Source organism: Sinocyclocheilus grahami, unplaced genomic scaffold, assembly GCF_001515645.1.
Source record: "Sinocyclocheilus grahami isolate Dianchi unplaced genomic scaffold, SAMN03320097.WGS_v1.1 scaffold540.1, whole genome shotgun sequence".
NCBI lineage: Eukaryota > Metazoa > Chordata > Actinopteri > Cypriniformes > Cyprinidae > Sinocyclocheilus > Sinocyclocheilus grahami.
In genome coordinates, this window is record NW_015505719.1 from 472,431 (window position 1) to 492,572 (window position 20,142).

A 20,142-nucleotide genomic window follows, 5' to 3' on the forward strand; every position below is an offset into this window, starting at 1 on the left:
GCGTGAAGAAAAAATGGCCTCTTCCATTCCTTCTCAATCTTTATATGAAAAACAGGAAGAAAGGAAGGCTCACCTGAGCTGGAGGGTTTATGGCCAGAAAAATAACGTTCATCGAGATATTTCGCGACGTAACTTTCTTCACCCGCTTCACGGCAAGTAAAGCCTGCCGTGGCGCGATCCATAATTTCCAAAAGCTCATCATACGCAGGGCAGGAGGATTGGGAAGGCTCAGCCTCAGCTTCTTTGCCCTCTGCTAGTGCTCACCATAATGAGATAAATAGAGATCGCTCTTACCACAGAAATGCACACTTCAAACAAAACAGTCAATGAAGACGAAGAAGAGAACGATGTGTATCTCCCGGTGCCTATTTATACTATAGTCGCACCGGTAGTGACGTCATGGCTGTCGCCGGCCAACGAGTTGGTGTTTTTTCAATGTATGCTTCAGACACGGGTCACGACGAGGCGTTCCCCATAGCGATCCCTAGAGGACGCAGTTCGAAGTTCCCATGAAAGGGAACATTAATTCTTCTTTCAAAAACGTGTATACAAACACAGTCAATGACCATGAAGAAACTCACTTTGTGCACCAGGGCAGGGCTGTGTGTTGCAGTTCTCCGCAGCATGAGGTCTAGAGAAAGCAGAACATCTTTCATCTGGATACTGATTGCGATCCAAATCCATGCAAACCACTCTGCGCTCGCGAGTACCAGTTCCACAGCTACGAGAACACTGAAGGAGACAGGGAGAGAGGTATATGCTTAAAACTGATTGGATTTCTCCTTTACGCCCTTCCTCTCCTTCCTTCTCTCACCAGGCTGAAGTCATTGATATAGTATCTAAAAAGTTTGTGGCAAGCTGATCTCTGACAGGATCTGGCATCATGTGGGCGTGTGAGACCCCTGCAGTGGTGCTCAGGGATGCGCTCTCCTCTGCCCCCAACACAGAACACCTCTCGTGTCTGCTGTCCCTCACCACACGTCACCGAACACTGGAGGAAACAAGAGAATAGAACAACAATCAAAGTTAGAAATAACAGAGCAACACCTGTGTGAGAGCATGAGTCGATATTAATGAAATAACTGCATACATCACCAAAGGGACCGACACTGTACTCGGCACAGCGGTGCTCGTTGCAGGCCTTCTGGGAAGCTGGTTTCCTGAGGCCTTGTGCAGTGCAATGAGATCCATCGACCATTGCTGATGTTCTCTCATTAATACAGTACACACTACGGGTCTGCACTCCTCCACCGCAGTGCAGTGAACACTCTGAAAAGGTGCTGTATGTGTACCTACAAACACAATCAGTCACACTTTATTTGAATTTTGAAGCACTTTATATTTGTTTTATGGCTGTTGAATCGATCCAATTTTGGTTGCGATTAATCACGATTAATTGATTTGACAGCCCTAATTTGTTAACATACAATATTGCAAAGCATTATACACTAAACAAGTAATGACAAGAAAAAAGAAATAGACAATATTACAAATAAGGTGCTAACTACTAAATAAAATTAAGAGTACATAACTATTCAAAATGAAACAGTTTGTTTCTGTTTTCTTTCTGTTCCACCAACAAAAATATCTCTAAATAAGCAGCAGCAGGAAAATACGCAGTAGCAGTGTTTTGTTCCTGAATGAATCAGCTTGCTTGAGGGAATCGACTGCATGAATGATTCAATGACTCGCTCATAAAGATGTGAGCAGAATTCACAGCAACACATTGCCTACCAGAACACTCTCATGATTTCTGCCATATAACAATATGGTCAAATTAGCATTTTAATATGCAGTTCTGAATTCAGTATTGTTTTTGTTCTTGAATGAATCAGTATTTTGAAACAAATCAGTTTAATTATACTTGTTTTGTTCCTGACTGAATCAAATATGAGGTCTTTGAAGAACAAAAGTGGGCATTTCTAAGCTTGTGGGTGTTTCTAAAATATTGCAATAAAAATGACACCCCTTACTAGACCACACCCCTTAACACAACTGTCACTCTGACCTGAGCAAATCAGGTAACGCAGTCGAAAACGGCCCTCCATTTTGCTCTCGCCCACCAATCTGGTAACTCCCATTACTGTCCTCCAGAGACCTATGCTTGACTGAATCAGCTTTTTAAAACAATCAGTTGATACTCATAAAGACAGTCACTTATCGCCTTCTACTGACATATCAGTGTCACCTGCAGAAAGTGACTGAAAAACACACAGTCTGTAATATAATATAATATAATAAACAAAAACAAGCAAATCAAAAACAACAGAAAGTCCTGAAAAAACTATATAAACAAAGAAGTATCTTTCAAAAGAAGTATGCAAGCATACACATATACATATGTTTCATTTTACATGCATACACATATCCCACATGCATAAAATTGTACATAAATTACCTGTAGGTGACCAGAAGGGCAGCAGCTCCAGTGCCACGTCTAGAGGTGACAGGAAGAGAGTGATCCTCAAAACCCACAATCTCCCCATGGCTCACCGCCTTTCAGCAAAGATAAGGGTGTTAGAATAAACTGTTTGTGTGTGTGGTTTTGTGCTGTAGTCAGTGTACACGTACTCTGCAGACTCCCTCCACACAAAAGTCTCTGCGGCCCACGTAGCATGGTGTGCCGTCCACCACAGCAGGTCTGTGACGGTAGAAGAAGTTCTCTCCTCTGGGCACACACACCAGCTCACATGGGTTTGAAGCTGGGCCAAAACACAACAGGTCATGTGATTATATAAAGAGCCTCATCTTGGGACACCAGTGCACTGAACTGCCCGAGGAAGGTTTTTGACCATGAAAACATGTGAAAGCTTCCAGAATTTTCTAACTTAACAACTGATTATATCGAATTACATGTTAAACACTTAATTTCTGCACAAAAGTCTTTCACTCGTTGTCATTTAAGAAATTAAAGCCCCAATTTAAGCCGCTGCGTAATAATCTTTTAAACAACAAATAATTTTTCTTAATCAGTAAATATTTTTATGTTTTTCATTTTTTTTAAATTTCCAAAAATCCTTAAAACCTGATTATTTTATAAAAGGCAAATATATATATATTTAAATATTTATGTGTAAATATAACCAAATTTAATAAGGTTTATTATTAAAACAAGAAAATTGCAGTGGGATGAGATCTATTCATTCAAGTTATAGTCTCTGAAATCAACCTTTAATATATTAAATAAATTAAATATATATAAATAAATAATAAATAAATATATGAAATGAAATGTATGCATTTATTTATTATTTAATTTTTAATTCAGCTCCCTACCTTAAAAATAGTAGCTGTTGCAGCTCATAAACACAAATACACTTACAAAACATCTTTAGTTCCTCATATAAAAACTGCATAATCGATAAAATGTTATTTAGTCAATGCTTTGTGTAATTTTCTACCTCCATAGTATGGCTGCCACGTGTAACGTTTTCCCTGGAACTCCATTCGGTCAAAATGAGAACACTGTTCTTCACGGAAATCTCTAGATCCAACAGGGCATTCCTTTATAGAGGACAAAAGTCATAGAAATGTTGTTTTTTTTAAACATAGAGTTTGAGCATTTTTTGGGGTGTTAAGTTGTTTACCTGTGTGTTACAGAGTTTGTAGGACTTGGATAGTCCAAAGCAATTGTGCCCACCATCCGTCCTTAATATTGAAAAATAGAGACTGAGTTATGAAGAAAAGGGTTCTTATAAAGAAAAGGTTTCAAATGTACTAAACACACACATTCACCTACCTCATAGTGTTGCAGACCCTGGTTCTCACTGCTACTCCAGTGCCACAGGTGCGGCTGCAGGCTCCGTACGGGCCATATTCACCCCAGTAATCATTAGACGGCTGCCTCACCTATAACCAAACACAATATCTATCATGGTGGGGACAAATTTCAATCTGACATAGATCATACCATTTTCCATTAATCACCTAAACATCCATGGGGAATTGCTTTAGATAAAAACATAGGCACAAAGAGCACAGATGTGAACACAAATGTAGTAGATCTGATGACTGATTTACTAAAGATCTCAAATCTGATTATAGTAGTCATTTCTGCAATAATTTATACTATGTCTTAAGCACGTGTTTCATTTTTGTGTTACTCACACAGAGAACTGCAGAGATCAAGCACAGGATCCCGAAAAGAGAGTGGAGCATCATCTTCAAGATACAAATCATACATTATTTTAATACATTTCTACGTTTTTGCTGAACACAAATTATTCAGACTTCTATGATGAGTGGTCACTTACCTTCTCAGTGTGTTACTTCGAATATCCCAAGTTCACCCAGTCACAGCGAGAGAGTTGTAACGCAGATGTCCATTCACTCAGGAGTGAATAGCTCTGCCTTTGTGCACATGTACACAAACTTACCAATACACACTACTCATATCAGGTTACAATGAACCCCTCTTGGGAGAAAATCATGCAGGAATCTTATCATGATAAAGGGGAAATGAATCGGTGACTACTACACAAATTTAATTTAGTTTAAAACCTTAATCACACTTATTGATTACTTTGGCAAAAATGAAAAACAGATTGAGTTCTACACAACATGTTTATTTAGACATTTTGGTGTAATTTAAATCTTCATTCAATCATTTTGCAGTCTTCTAGAAGAAAGATCAAAGGTCATGTTTATATAGCATTTTTCACAATGCATTTTTCAAATCAGTTTAACAGAAAGATACAATTTGACCGGTCTAGTAAAGGAATATTTCACCCCAAGAAAATTAAAAATTTGTTTTGTTTGGTGGAAAAATTCATTTCTATTGACTTCTGTGTGAACATATGTGCTTATGGAACATAAAATAGTGCATGTGTTTTCTTGAAACTGCTGTGTAGTCACAATGAGGGATGGATTTCGGACTTAAGAGGAAGATATATGGGTGATAAAGGGTCCACAGAACCATATGGGGCATATGGGAGGATAACTGGGAGACCCATAGGCATCTGCCCGTGACCTGAGGGGTCATCTAGGTCCTAAATATAGGGGGAACCGATCTTTAGAAGTATGATATAATATTGTGTTTTTGACTTTCTGTCCATGTATGGAAAATACAGCTGTTAAGAGTTTGTAACCTTGACTTGGAGAAGAGATATAAAGCGGAGGCTTGCCCTCCCTTCCTTGTCACACTCTGCAGCGATTTGTATCCTGTATGGTGTTTGACCTTCTTTGCAAAGAATAAAACCTTTAAAAGACACTGAGAGTGAGTTTGTCTCTTATGCTGATGAGAGTTATTTAATTTTGCCCCAACATTTTGTTTCTACAAACACACAGCTTTTGACTTCACAAGACATTAACTGACGTACTGGAGTCATACGGATTACTTGTGGATTATTTTATCAGCTGTCTGATCTCTCATTCTGACGGCACCCATTCACTGCAAGTGGATCCATTGGTGAGCAAGTGATGTAATGCTACATTTCTCCAAATTGATTCCAAAAAACAAACAAATGCACCTACAACTTGGATGACCTGAGGGTCAGAACAGTTTCAGCAAATGTTCATTTTTGGGAGAACTATTCCTTTAATGGGGCCAGAAGCCCAAAATATTTTTTAGAAAGAGAGAGAGAACATTATTGTATGTGTATTGTGTGACAGATCTCACAGTGAGGCTCTTTTCAATGTTCTAACCACAGATGTTCCTCTTAGTACCACAAAACATATAGTATTAAATCATAGGGGTGGAAGAGCTTTGTGACATTCATTCCTCTAAGCTGTTATTTTAGTCCCTGTCACTTTTCAGCAACCAAAATGACAGACGGTAGCTGTCATTGTGAAGGAGAATGCAGACCCACTGTACCAATTTTACCTAAAGGATTGGCTTCACTTCCACCCCAACAACTAAGATCCAGACACCACGTATACTACTTATGGAGACAATGAAGTTGGATCAACAGGATGCATTGTGTAACAATTCGTAAGGGAGTTCAATCAAATTTCAGGCATGTCATTTTCTGGATGTTTCCTTGTATCTCATCTTAATATGCAGAGACAACTATAAGTCATTCGTATGTTGATTACCCTTAAAAAAGTGTAAAAACTGTAGCTTTATCAGAGCTGTCGGTTGAGCTTCTCAGCTTGCCTTTCTTTGGCATCCAAAGCGTACTTGGTGTCTTGGAGGTCCTCGATGGTCTCCAAGGCCTCCTGCAGCTCCTTGTCAAGGGCGTTGTATTTGTCAGTCAGTATTCTGTTCTCCAGGCGGAGCTCCATGATGTGGCGACTCAGCTCCAGGTTGTAATGGCCACAGTGCCCACGTAGCTGCTCCACCTCCCTCAGCAGGACCTCCATACTCCTCATCAGAGACTCCAGCTTCTCCTGCCGCTGCGTCATACTGTTCAGTTGATTTTTGCACTTAGGGTTTGTATAATATTCCTAAAAGAAACAAGAGGAAAAAGGATATAGACACAGGCAAACACAGACTGAAATCCTCCGACGCGTCTCTGTCTAATAGTGTCCGTTTTAAACAAATCCAGTTTGTTTAATCCCCTCCTTGTCTCACCTCTTTCTCCTTCTACCTTCTACTCTCTCTCTCTCTCTCTTTCGTTTCTATATAGACATCAGTGGTCTTTGGCTAATTTTGGCTTAGGTTACTGATTTTACAATGGACATCAAGTGTCAATCCAATACCTGTATTGTTTTTGTTAACTAAATCTAAAACTCCTAAAAAGAAAAGAAAAACGTGGTATAAATGTAATTCCCCATCCAACATCTAATAGCTAAATATTTTATTAATATACCAGCCATATTACAAAGTGACAGATGCATTAATGCCAAAAATACTGTAGAGTTTGATTGGATGAATCAACCACCTTTGTTATCATCAACAACTATATGAAAAGTGTTTTCTCCTCCCCTCAAATTAGTTGCATTGTATTCAGTATTGTTTATCTCCATTGTGACAGACCTTCTACCCATTTTTGGGTTGTGAAACCACTGATCCAAAGGACATTCTGTTATTTTCTAGATGGTAATCCTCTTTATTAAACAGAACACATCCCTAAAAACATGCATGCACACACACACACATATCATCAACAACTATATGAAAAGTGTTTTCTCCTCCCCTCAAATTAGTTGCATCGTATTCAGTATTGTTTATCTCCATTGTGACAGACCTTCTACCCATTTTTGGGTTGTGAAAACCACTGATCCAAAGGACATTCTGTTATTTTCTAGATGGTAATCCTCTTTATTAAACAGAACACATCCCTAAAAACATGCATGCACACACACACACACACACACAATTGCACATTACACCTAAAGAAAGGAGACTTTTGGTTGATTGATGTGCAGAATCTTCTGCTCACAATGCCTAACGATCAGTCAAGCAAAGGTAAAAGTGTGCCTTGCTAAAGGTTAAGCCACTAAAATCCCTAAGGGGATTACCATGCCAACACAAGTACTTTAGCCCCAGACTGTGTGACTGCTTATTCAGTACACTGCCAGTCCTTCTCACTTTAGAGGCTAATACTCTCCAAAAGATCAATCTGATCAAATCGGTTTCTATTGTAATAGATGAGCAAAATGCTAATTTGTAGAGCAAGAGAATTGAGCTCGCAGCTATAAAACAAAGAATGTAACATCAGGTTAAAGTTTCATGCATAGTCTTTTAATCTGATGGCACAGTCAGGTGCACAAGTAAAGCTAGACACAAGCTAGTCCAGCAAAAGTTATCAGGAATCAGAGACTGCAAACAAAAGAGAGACACAGAGAGAAAGCCATAAAGACAGCTTGCCCAAATTATTGCCACATTCAGCTTGTTACACAAACATCACTGCTGCTAAAAACACAGCTGCTGCTGCTAAGACGCTGCTGACATGTAGTACTTTTTTGTGAGTTATGGCCCTGCAATTCTTACTGTTTGTTCTTGTTTTCCCCATAGGACATAAATATATAAATATATTTAAATATAGACATATTTTCTATGTAAAATATTTTTAAACATATAAAAAATGTACATACTGGTAATAAAATTATAACCTGAATGCACTGTAAGTCGCTTTGGATAAAAGTGTCTGCTAAATGCATAAATTATTAAATAAAAATTAATTAATTCAATTATAAAAATACAATAAATAACCTATATGCCAAACTACATTCAAACATATTCCATTATTAACTTAAAAACATATATTTTATTATTATTATTTTATGTATGTATTTATATTGGTATAAACAGTATATATTTAATTCAGTTTTGTATGCATATTTTAATACATGCATTTTAAATATATTAGATTATACATATGTTAAATATAATATATTTAAAATGCATATATTAAAAATAAATGCATATATACATGCATAAATATAAATATAGGCCTAAATGCATATATAAAATGACTAAATATACAAAACGGAATTAAATATTCATGAATCATAAACACAATCCATAATGCTATTATATTATGTATATTATATGATATATAATAATAACTATACAATATAATAAAATATATGCATTCATAAACCATACATCATTTCAGCATGTGGTCAGTTCTAAATATTTGGCAGTCACTGATCTATGATATTCTCTATTACAGATCAGTGGTTGCAGTACCAACACTCGGCCACTTGTGCAGTATCATAGCAACGCTATTGTAAACAATACTCTCTCATTCATCGCGCTGTGTTATATTTCGTGGAGTAGTGGTTATTAACGCAACTGAAAATGTAGCAACCCGAACCTTTTGCAGGGGAAGAGGTAGACGAATCTGGACCATCTATCGAGTCTAAAAACCCAGAGGAGAGAATTACCGCCCGTCGCCTCCGCATAGCCGCACGAAATGAGGCCAAAACACGGTAAACATTCATCTCGAGTTCATTAGCTCGGTACCTTGTTTCATTAGTTAGCAATAAACCTGGCATTCTCAGATCTTTCGGTATCTTATTATAGATTTTTTTTATACGCGCAATGAAATACATATTGAATTATTTTGCAGTCAAGAGCTTGGCGAAGATTCCCAGGAAAAGCAGGATATTAAAGAAGAGATACGGAAAAGTCAGAAGGAAGTGGAGAAATGTAAAAGGGTCAGTCGTCTGCATTTAAATATATTTTTCAAATGGAACGTCTTGCTTTTCTTCCTATATATTATATTATATTATATTATATTATATTATATTATATTATATTATATTATACAGTGTTGGGGAGTAATATATTATATTATATTATATTATATTATATTATATTATATTATATTATATTATATTATATTATATTATATTATATTATATTATATTATAGGGAAGAGGTAGACGAATCTGGACCATCTATCGAGTCTAAAAACCCAGAGGAGAGAATTACCGCCCGTCGCCTCCGCATAGCCGCACGAAATGAGGCCAAAACACGGTAAACATTCATCTCGAGTTCATTAGCTCGGTACCTTGTTTCATTAGTTAGCAATAAACCTGGCATTCTCAGATCTTTCGGTATCTTATTATAGATTTTTTTTATACGCGCAATGAAATACATATTGAATTATTTTGCAGTCAAGAGCTTGGCGAAGATTCCCAGGAAAAGCAGGATATTAAAGAAGAGATACGGAAAAGTCAGAAGGAAGTGGAGAAATGTAAAAGGGTCAGTCGTCTGCATTTAAATATATTTTTCAAATGGAACGTCTTGCTTTTCTTCCTATATATTATATTATATTATATTATATTATATTATATTATATTATACAGTGTTGGGGAGTAACTAGTTACATGTAACTAAATTACGTAGCCTAATTTATTGACAAAATAAATGTAATTGTAATCAGTTACAGTTACTGAGAAAAAAAATGTGTAATTAATTTACAGTTACTTATGAAAATGTTAACGATTACAAAGGAGGTTACATCTGGATTGTTTTTCACACAAAACCACATACAGATTGAATTGATTTCTTTCATAAATTGCAGTGACTGCTCTAAAATATGATATACAAATGTTTCAGGAGTTTAGGACACATAATATGACACATTATTATTTGATATCCGTTTAATTTCCTATTTGGGTTTGTGTATGCTTTATTTTTTTAAGATTAGCCTAACTGCTTTTCCAAGCCGTTGTTAGATGCCAGCGTTTCCTGTCATAACTATGCAAAGATTTGATTTCAAAAACAGAATCACAGCTACTAAACTATTTCTTGTTATGGTTTTAAATCAGTATTTAACCTCAGAATGATCTCAAAGTAAGTCTCATTTTGTGGTGGTTGCGGTTTAAAATTGAATTATTATAACCTTAATTCAAGCGATTAAGACATATGAAAGTCTGACAGTAATCAGTGTTGAGTAATACTGTAAGGTTAAGCATGTCTGGTTTACATGTTTGAAAATGATTAACAGTTGAAAACATTAGAAATGTAGAAAAGTAATCAAAAAGTAATCAATTGTAATTAGTTACATTAATAAAGTAATTGAGGGATAAACACTACTTATTAAGTTACCCAATCTAATATGTAATATGTAACCTATTACATTTCCAAAAGAACCTTCCCAACACTGATATTATGATAAGAAATATTAGACGAACAAATACTGTAGCTTTTAAATACTGAATATTGTGCACATAGTGTGTGAGGTAGATCATGATTTTCACTTTTCTCTGCTCTTTTTACAGCACATGACAAAATTACAAAGTGATGGTCTAGAGTTGGTGACCAACATTCAGGTAGCTGTAGATGCCAGAGATTCTGACTGGAGAACAGGGCTAGAGGAGGCATGTCGACTGAGGTACATGCAATGAAACACTTCCCTCTGTCTATAAGTCTTTGAAATTGTATCTCTGTAAAGTTTGTATTCACACTAAAAATGTATAATTTGATTCTATAAGGAGAGATAAGCTGGAAAACGAGGCCAAGTCCAGCCAGGAAAAGTTTGAGGAGATCACTCGCAAATGGACGGATGCTAAAATGAAACAGACCCCACTGGATCTAAGAGATGCTCTGAACAGCCAGCAACAACTCTGTGAACAGATTGTAGCGGACAAGAATAAACTGATCAGTGAGCTACAGCAGGTGAGCTTCAGTCTGCAACAAATACATGCAAAAACATATAAATGACTATAAATCAAGGGTAAATAAGAGTGTTTTTTGTATAGGAGCTGAAGGCAAGTGATGATCGCTATGTGAAGGACCTGAAAAAACAGGCTAAAGACATAGACCTGATAATTGAGAGGATGGAAGAACAGATTTCAAGTCTAAAAAAGTCATACGAGAAGACCTGGAGCAGATTGAGGTGTTGTACTGCCTCCTGCAGACTGGAGGCCATATACAAATTATCACTCCACCCTCATAATATTCTTCTTATATGTTTGGTTTAATAAGAAATGAGCAACTACACTATATAAAATGGCATAACCATGAATGCACACTATTTTGTGTCATAATTTTTTTTTTAAACATTAAAGAACTCGTTTGATGAGGAGAGGAGAATATTGCTAACGAAACACAGGAAGAATCTTGGATGACCTGAGGGTCAGAACAGTTTCAGCAAATGTTCATTTTTTGGGAGAACTATTTTTTTAATGGGGCCAGAAGCCCAAAATATTTTTTAGAAAGAGAGAGAGAACATTATTGTGTGACAGATCTCACAGTGAGGCTCTTTTCAATGTTCTAACCACAGATGTTCCTCTTAGTACCACAAAACATATAGTATTAAATCATAGGGGTGGAAGAGCTTTGTGACATTCATTCCTCTAAGCTGTTATTTTAGTCCCTGTCACTTTTCAGCAACCAAAATGACAGACGGTAGCTGTCATTGTGAAGGAGAATGCAGACCCACTGTACCAATTTTACCTAAAGGATTGGCTTCACTTCCACCCCAACAACTAAGATCCAGACACCACGTATACTACTTATGGAGACAATGAAGTTGCATCAACAGGATGCATTGTGTAACAATTCGTAAGGGAGTTCAATAAAATTTCAGGCATGTCATTTTCTGGATGTTTCCTTGTATCTCATCTTAATATGCAGAGACAACTAGAAGTCATTCGTATGTTGATTACCCTTAAAAAAAAGTGTAAAAACTGTCTCCTGTAGTTTTATCAGAGCTGTCGGTTGAGCTTCTCAGCTTGCCTTTCTTTGGCATCCAAAGCGTACTTGGTGTCTTGGAGGTCCTCGATGGTCTCCAAGGCCTCCTGCAGCTCCTTGTCAAGGGCGTTGTATTTGTCAGTCAGTATTCTGTTCTCCAGGCGGAGCTCCATGATGTGGCGACTCAGCTCCAGGTTGTAATGGCCACAGTGCCCACGTAGCTGCTCCACCTCCCTCAGCAGGACCTCCATACTCCTCATCAGAGACTCCAGCTTCTCCTGCCGCTGCGTCATACTGTTCAGTTGATTTTTGCACTTAGGGTTTGTATAATATTCCTAAAAGAAACAAGAGGAAAAAGGATATAGACACAGGCAAACACAGACTGAAATCCTCCTACTGAATGCACTCTGTCTAATAGTGTCCGTTTTAAATAAATCCAGTTTGTTTAATCCCCTCCTTGTCTCACCTCTGTCTCCTTCTCCCTTCTACTCTCTCTCTCTCTCTTTTTTGTTTCTATATAGACATCAGTGGTCTTTGGCTAATTTTGGCTTAGGTTACTGATTTTACAATGGACATCAAGTGTCAATCCAATACCTGTATTGTTTTTGTTAACTAAATCTAAAACTCCTAAAAAGAAAAGAAAAACGTGGTATAAATGTAATTTCCCATCCAACATCTAATAGCTAAATATTTTATTAATATACCAGCCATATTACAAAGTGACCGATGCATTAATGCCAAAAATACTGTAGAGTTTGATTGGATGAATCAACCACCTTTGTTATCATCAACAACTATATGAAAAGTGTTTTCTCCTCCCCTCAAATTAGTTGCATCGTATTCAGTATTGTTTATCTCCATTGTGACAGACCTTCTACCCATTTTTGGGTTGTGAAAACCACTGATCCAAAGGACATTCTGTTATTTTCTAGATGGTAATCCTCTTTATTAAACAGAACACATCCCTAAAAACATGCATGCACACACACACACACAATTGCACATTACACCTAAAGAAAGGAGACCTTTGGTTGATTGATGTGCAGAATCTTCTGCTCACAATGCCTAACGATCAGTCAAGCAAAGGTAAAAGTGTGCCTTGCTAAAGGTTAAGCCACTAAAATCCCTAAGGGGATTACCATGCCAACACAAGTACTTTAGCCCCAGACTGTGTGACTGCTTATTCAGTACACTGCCAGTCCTTCTCACTTTAGAGGCTAATACTCTCCAAAAGATCAATCTGATCAAATCGGTTTCTATTGTAATAGATGAGCAAAATGCTAATTTGTAGAGCAAGAGAATTGAGCTCGCAGCTATAAAACAAAGAATGTAACATCAGGTTAAAGTTTCATGCATAGTCTTTTAATCTGATGGCACAGTCAGGTGCACAAGTAAAGCTAGACACAAGCTAGTCCAGCAAAAGTTATCAGGAATCAGAGACTGCAAACAAAAGAGAGACACAGAGAGAAAGCCATAAAGACAGCTTGCCCAAATTATTGCCACATTCAGCTTGTTACACAAACATCACTGCTGCTAAAAACACAGCTGCTGCTGCTAAGACGCTGCTGACATGTAGTACTTTTTTGTGAGTTATGGCCCTGCAATTCTTACTGTTTGTTCTTGTTTTCCCCATAGGACATAAATATATTTTTTTTTTTTGTTTGGCATAAATATATTTAAATATATACATATTTTCTATGTAAAATATTTTTAAACATATTAAAAATGTACATACTGGTAAAAAAAATGTATAGCCTGAATGCACTGTAAGTCGCTTTGGATAAAAGTGTCTGCTAAATGCATAAATTATTAAATACAAATTAATTAATTCAATTATAAAAATACAATAAATAACCTATATGACAAACTACATTCAAACATATTCTATTATTAACTTAAAAACATATATTTTATTATTATTATTTTATGTATGTATTTATATTGGTATAAACAGTATATATTTAATTCAGTTTTGTATGCATATTTTAATATATGCATTTTAAATATATTAGATTATACATATGTTAAATATAATATATTTAAAATGCATATATTAAAAATAAATGCATATATACATGCATAAATATAAATATAGGCCTAAATTCGCGTACCTTGTCAGTGTCGTGCGCTTTGCTTGGCCATTTGTTGGGATAAACAGGAAAGTGTGTTCAGCTGAATTCAATTTGAGTTTTGTTAAACGAATTAAAAAGAAGCTTAGTTTACCACGGAAGTGGGCGTGGCTGCGGTCGTGTCAAGACCGAAGAGTGTAAAGACCATCGACTCCACCGGGCAGAGACACCAGCAAAGGACACAAGTATCGCTTTTTATCTCTCCTCTTTCCACTTCTGTTTCAGTTTTTTATAACCATTTCTTACTGTGTGTCTGTAAGTTGTTGTTATTTTAGCATGTGTGTTTGGCTTAGTGTTATTTTTTTAGGATTACTGATAAACTAATGTACTTTCATTTGTATTAGTTATCTATTTTAGTTTTAGTTACAGTTGTGGCAATGTTGTCAGTTTATTAGTTTTTTTTTATGTCTATATAGGCTTTTTATTAAGTTTTAGTTTTATTTGAGTTATTTCTGTACTTCAACATACAAAATGGAAATGAAATTTTATATGTATGTATGTATGTATGTATGTATGTATGTATGTGTGGCTGTACATACACATGTAAGTTAGTTGTATTTTGGTGTTTGGCTTAGTGTTATGTTAGAATCATTATTATACTCATACCTTTTGTTCTTTTCAGAATCAGAATGAGTTTTTATTGCCAGGTATGTTTACATATATAAAATTACTAAATATACAAAATGGAATTAAATTTCCACGAATCATAAACACAATCCATAATGATATTATATGATATATAATAATAACTATACAATATAATAAAATATATGCATTCATAAACCATACATCATTTCAGCATGTGGTCAGTTCTAAATATTTGGCAGTCACTGATCTATGATATTCTCTATTACAGATCAGTGGTTGCAGTACCAACACTCGGCCACTTGTGCAGTTGCTATGTGAAGGACCTGAAAAAACAGGCTAAAGACATAGACCTGATAATTGAGAGGATGGAAGAACAGATTTCAAGTCTAAAAAAGTCATACCGAGAAGACCTGGAGCAGATTGAGGTGTTGTACTGCCTCCTGCAGACTGGAGGCCATATACAAATTATCACTCCACCCTCATAATATTCTTCTTATATGTTTGGTTTAATAAGAAATGAGCAACTACACTATATAAAATGGCATAGCCATGAATGCACACTATTTTGTGTCATTTTTTTTTTTTAAACATTAAAGAACTCGTTTGATGAGGAGAGGAGAACGTTGCTAACCAAACACAGGAAGAAATGGGGGCATCAGATGAAGGAACGAAGCGAGAAAGAGGTACAGTACGTAAAAAAAGTAACACAACATGGATTGAAACCGATTTTCATGTGAATATGTTTGAACCCACTTTGACAACAGCATCTTTCTTTGCAGCTGAAGAACATGTTGCAGGGTTTAAGCCTCCTGGAGGAACATGAGGACTTGCTGCAGAAGCTGAGGGTTCAGAAAGCTGAAGAATACAACACAGACAAAATCAAAATGGATACAGAAGTACAGGTGAATTTGATATGGACTTAATTATGGGTATAACTCTGAAACTGTATATATGCTTGAGACGGTAATGCTATAGGTACAAATACAAATCTGCATTTGTGTCTATCTGTGTGTGTGTGTGTGTGTAGAATTTAAGAAAGAAGTTACAAGAGGTGAAGTTCAACTGCCATCTGAATGAAGAAAAACTTGATTACAAATATGAGGTGCTAAAGAAAAGAGAGGAAGAGAACACCATCTTAAAATCCCAATTGAAGAGGAAAATTATAAGGTATTATAACTTTTACAGATTAGTCTTGGTACACTACCGTTAAAAGTTTAAGGTCCGATTTTTAAAAGAAATTAAAACTACTTTTCAATCAAAACTGTTACTGTTTTCGACATTTTAATAATACAAAATATTTCTTAACCAAATTAAAATAATTTCTGAAGAATCATGTGACAATGAAGACTGGAGTAATGGCTGCTTAAAAGTCAGCTTTGCCATCATAGAAATATATTACATTTTAAAATTATAAAAAAAATTGAAAATGGTTATTTTAAATGGTTATAATATCAGTAATCACCACACTGCAGTAAAACTGCAGTTTTAGAAATACAATTTAAAACTGACCTGATTTTTTTTCCAGAATGCAAGATATTCTCAACAACCTAAAGTCTAAATGCGCCAATCAGGAGAAGCAGTCTAAAGCAGAGGAACAATCACTGAGAAATGACTACGCACGCATCAAACAACAGTACAAAGACATGCAGAAGAAAGCAAGGTGAGTGCACTTATTCTCCTCGTGACCTAGAAAGACATTCAGACAGTCCCAGGGCAAACCTTGTTTTTGTGTGTTTGGAAAGACACTTTGCAGTGCTGGATGCCGAGCGTTTTGAGAAGATCTGGTTGATAAGTGAAGGTGAAGTAAAGGCCCTGGCACACAGGGCACTGGAGACAGACAGAATAATTCACGAGCAGCAGCTGGGTCTGGCTTGGGTGTCTCCTCCGCTCCCCTTCATGGAGTGCTCCGGTCCGATCGAACATAAGACCCTCAAGACGGCCTCACAGGCAGCTGCAGATACCCTGCAAGAGGAAACGGGAGATTCAGTGGAGGAATCTGAGGGTCTGGAGGACACTGGTAGTGGAGTGAACAGGAGAACAGTGAAGAGAATTCTGGAGCTACTGTGTGACGAATTGGTGAGTGTGTGATTGTGGCTGATTCATTAGTTTGAGATATTTAGAAAATTGTTCTTGAAAATCTTTCACGTATATTAAAATATATATCATAATCCTAGAATATAGGATCTTATTATGGTCTTAAATGGGTTTACTATCTCTCATGTTGTTCCATACCCGTATGACTTTCTTTCTTCTATGGAACACGAAAGAATATATTTTATAATGTTTAAACTACACCGCACTGACTTTCATAATATGGACAAAATAATGTTGTTTTAGACCTATATTTGTTGTGTAAAGTAAAAAAAACTCCCAATTTTAACAATTAAAACACTCTAAATCTATAAAAGAGGGAAAGGGTATGAAACCAGCCTGAAATAGAGAAATACATGCCCAATTAACTTTTCAATGCTTTTCAAAAGTAATTAAAGAGACACTATGAATACAGGGTTTCTGTGGGTCTTAAAAGTCTTAATTTATCTTTCCACAAATTAAGACACAAAAAAATCTTAAAGTTGTGAATTCATAAATTCATGGCATTAAATGTTGCAAACATTGCAAAAAAAATAATAATAATAATTCTTCCTCAGTAATTTTGTTTTCCAATACAAATATCTAATAGGGAATGAAAACTTGTTTTCCCTTTCAATTAAGCTGATATTTGTTCTTGTTTTATTCATGAACTTCATTTAGATCAGTTTTACAGAAAAACATCTTATGTCATTTTGCTTCACATAAAATGTATCTTGATTTAAGACATTTGCACTGAAAAATAAGATTAAATAAAGACAAAAAGCCTGAGGAAGAGCATACATTTTTTTTAACCATGTGATCAGAAGGTACAGTAAAAGTTTTCTTTACTTAATTTTACCTTCATAAAACCTGCAGAAACCCTGTAAATAGTTAAAGCAAAATCCTCTTTGGAGACAGCAAAAAAAAACTAATCCATAAATCACCATTGTGTGTGAAAGTGAAACTATATCTGCTCTGTCACCACATTTTCATTTGCAAACTCTTGCAATATCTTATTCTATCTCTCTTTCTTTCAGGGTTTTCTTGTAGAGAGTAAACTGCTGAAGCTGGTGTCTCATCTGGAGAAGAATGAACAGTCCCTTATAAAGCTAGATTGCATTTTCACAGCAAGTATAATTAGACCTGTGGTTTTCAACTGGGGGGGCCTCAGCAAACTTCCAGGAGGGCCCCAAATAAGTCTATAAATTGTTAAATATAAAAAGTTAAATAAAGTTGCATAATTAAGATGCTAAAGAAATTCTAAAATAAAGATCTACAATAAGACCTCTTTTTATTTTTTATTTCAGCAGAAATAAAGTACCTGAGGTACATATCAGCTTAGAAAGAAGGGGCTTTGAATGTTGTCTTGTACAAAGGGGAGACTTGGAGTCAAAAAGGTTGAGAACCACTGAAAAACCAGAAAGTCTGATGTCTCAGTTGATTTCTTCTTTCTTTTATGCACACAGGCAATAGGGATCGAGAGTGAGAACGATGTGCATAAAATGGCTGAGTTCTTAATGAATTACAGACAGCGTGGCCGAGAGCCTGGGGAACTGATGGAGGTAAAGGTGGATCCATGACAGCTCAACCTCTCACTATGCCACTCTGGAAACAAAATGAAATATGTTGCATTTCTCTTTTGTGTTTTTGTTAGGAAGAGGAGACAACCAACAACCAACCCTCTGACTTTATCCATCATAATGATCTACTAGTGGCTCTGAAAGATTTTACCGCCCAATACTGCAGACCCCAGTCAGTGCACTTGCATTTCAAACCTAAACGTTTCTGCTGTCATACATATTCCCTAAAATCAACTATTTGTTGTTATGTCCAGTGATCTTCAGGCCTCACAGAAAAGCAGTGTTTTGGGGTTGGATATGAGAGATGACTCTGGAGATACAGCATACTGGGAATGCATAGCTAATGTCATCCCAGAGTCCAAACTCAGGCTCTGGAGTGCTCTAGATACAGCTCTCAACAAGTACCAGTAAGTGTGCATTTTTGTTGTCAATAATTATAGCATGCTACACCCAAATTAAAACCTCGATTTGGACTTTACATATTTGGACTTTTGAAATTAACTAACAATTATGTTTTATTCCCAGTACTGTACTGACTGAAAGGGCTAAGCTTCTGGCAGAAACGCAGAATGTTCAACAACAGAATACTGAGCTCAGACAGCTGCTGCATCTTTATACAACCTCCAAGGTGACTGTCTGAGTGTGTTACGTGATATGTTAAAATTCAGTTTGGCTGTTTTCAAATCATATAACTTGATTTCTCCTGATAGGCCAGTGCTGAGCCAGAGATGCAGCCCACCAGGATGTGATATACTTAAAAAATAATAATAAAACAATATTTAGGCGTACAGGTGACAAAGTGTTTCGCAGATCTGTTTCATCATAATTTTTCACCATTGCTCAGCCGTCTCACAAAGGATTTTCATCGTTGGTCTCTTCTCCCTTTGTCCTTATTAGGTAGAATTAACTGTGTGAAGATGAACGTGCTCCCTAAATTCTTATATCTTTTTCAATGTATTCAATGTATCCCTATTTTTATCCCAAAGTCCTTTTTTGTTACACTAGATAGTTCTATTTCTCAATTCATATGGACTGGACTATCAGATCATAATTTGATTCTGATAGCCAGGAAGCTAACAAATAAACGTTTCACTCCGTTTGTCCCAGTTAATGAATCTTCAAATATCCCCAAAAATATGCAAAGTCAGTTTATAAGTGCTGTCCAGAGTATTAATTGGGAGACAGTGCTTTTGGGGGAATCGCCAGAAGAAGATAGTAAAAGATTCACAGATAAAATGCAGAGCTTAATTGATGAATTTACATGCAGTCAAAGAAGTAGGAAGAAAAAGAACACCATTCCTTGGATGAACATAAAAATCTTGAATTTAATGAAAAAGCGGGATATGGCCCTTAAGGTTGCAGTGAAATCTAAAGTAAGCAGCAATAGACATACTTTTATTATGTTATGAAATAGGGTAGTTAAAGAATTAAGGGTAGCTAAAGCTAATTTCTTTCTAACTATAATAGAAAAAGCAGGAGGCAATACTAAATCTATTTGGAGTCAGTTAAAAATATTAATGGGACATAATTCTATACATCCTAAATCACTTGAACTCGTTGTTGACGGAAAACTTCAGAATAAGTTCTCTTATCTAAATTGAATACATTTAATTTTTCATTAGACACCATTAAATGGGTAGAATCATATTTAAGACATCGGTCTCAGTTGGTTAGAGTGAAGAATTATCAATCAGGTGTTGTTTCTATGTCTGCAGGTCTCCCACAAGGTTCAATTTTGGGCCCC

At 36.1% G+C, this 20,142-nt stretch overlaps 2 protein-coding genes across 2 annotated transcripts in view; one reads left to right on the forward strand and one right to left on the reverse strand.

The window, feature by feature from the left end:
• The window catches only part of paplnb (papilin b, proteoglycan-like sulfated glycoprotein), a 7,910-nt gene extending 3,561 nt beyond the window's left edge, over nt 1-4,349 (reverse strand). The window contains exons 1-10 of the mRNA XM_016238467.1: nt 4,254-4,349; nt 4,108-4,161; nt 3,740-3,849; nt 3,588-3,648; nt 3,402-3,504; nt 2,572-2,702; nt 2,399-2,496; nt 1,091-1,292; nt 815-991; nt 582-732 (exon numbers count right to left, since the gene is read on the reverse strand). Coding sequence (XP_016093953.1) covers nt 582-732; nt 815-991; nt 1,091-1,292; nt 2,399-2,496; nt 2,572-2,702; nt 3,402-3,504; nt 3,588-3,648; nt 3,740-3,849; nt 4,108-4,161 — 1,087 coding nt within the window. The 5' untranslated portion in view covers nt 4,254-4,349. The remainder of the gene's footprint in view (nt 1-581; nt 733-814; nt 992-1,090; nt 1,293-2,398; nt 2,497-2,571; nt 2,703-3,401; nt 3,505-3,587; nt 3,649-3,739; nt 3,850-4,107; nt 4,162-4,253) is intronic.
• A 4,337-nt stretch (nt 4,350-8,686) lies between these two features.
• Nucleotides 8,687-19,160, forward strand: LOC107555624 (dynein regulatory complex protein 1-like). Its single transcript, XM_016238476.1, is given in 17 exon segments — nt 8,687-8,817; nt 8,958-9,045; nt 10,618-10,730; nt 10,831-11,014; nt 11,098-11,145; nt 15,084-15,173; nt 15,345-15,431; nt 15,528-15,650; nt 15,776-15,915; nt 16,274-16,408; nt 16,491-16,824; nt 17,856-17,945; nt 18,285-18,380; nt 18,473-18,570; nt 18,653-18,805; nt 18,924-19,026; nt 19,109-19,160. Coding segments are annotated over 17 exon segments (2,052 nt in total). The 3' UTR covers nt 19,148-19,160.
• Nucleotides 19,161-20,142: the final 982 nt, after the last annotated feature.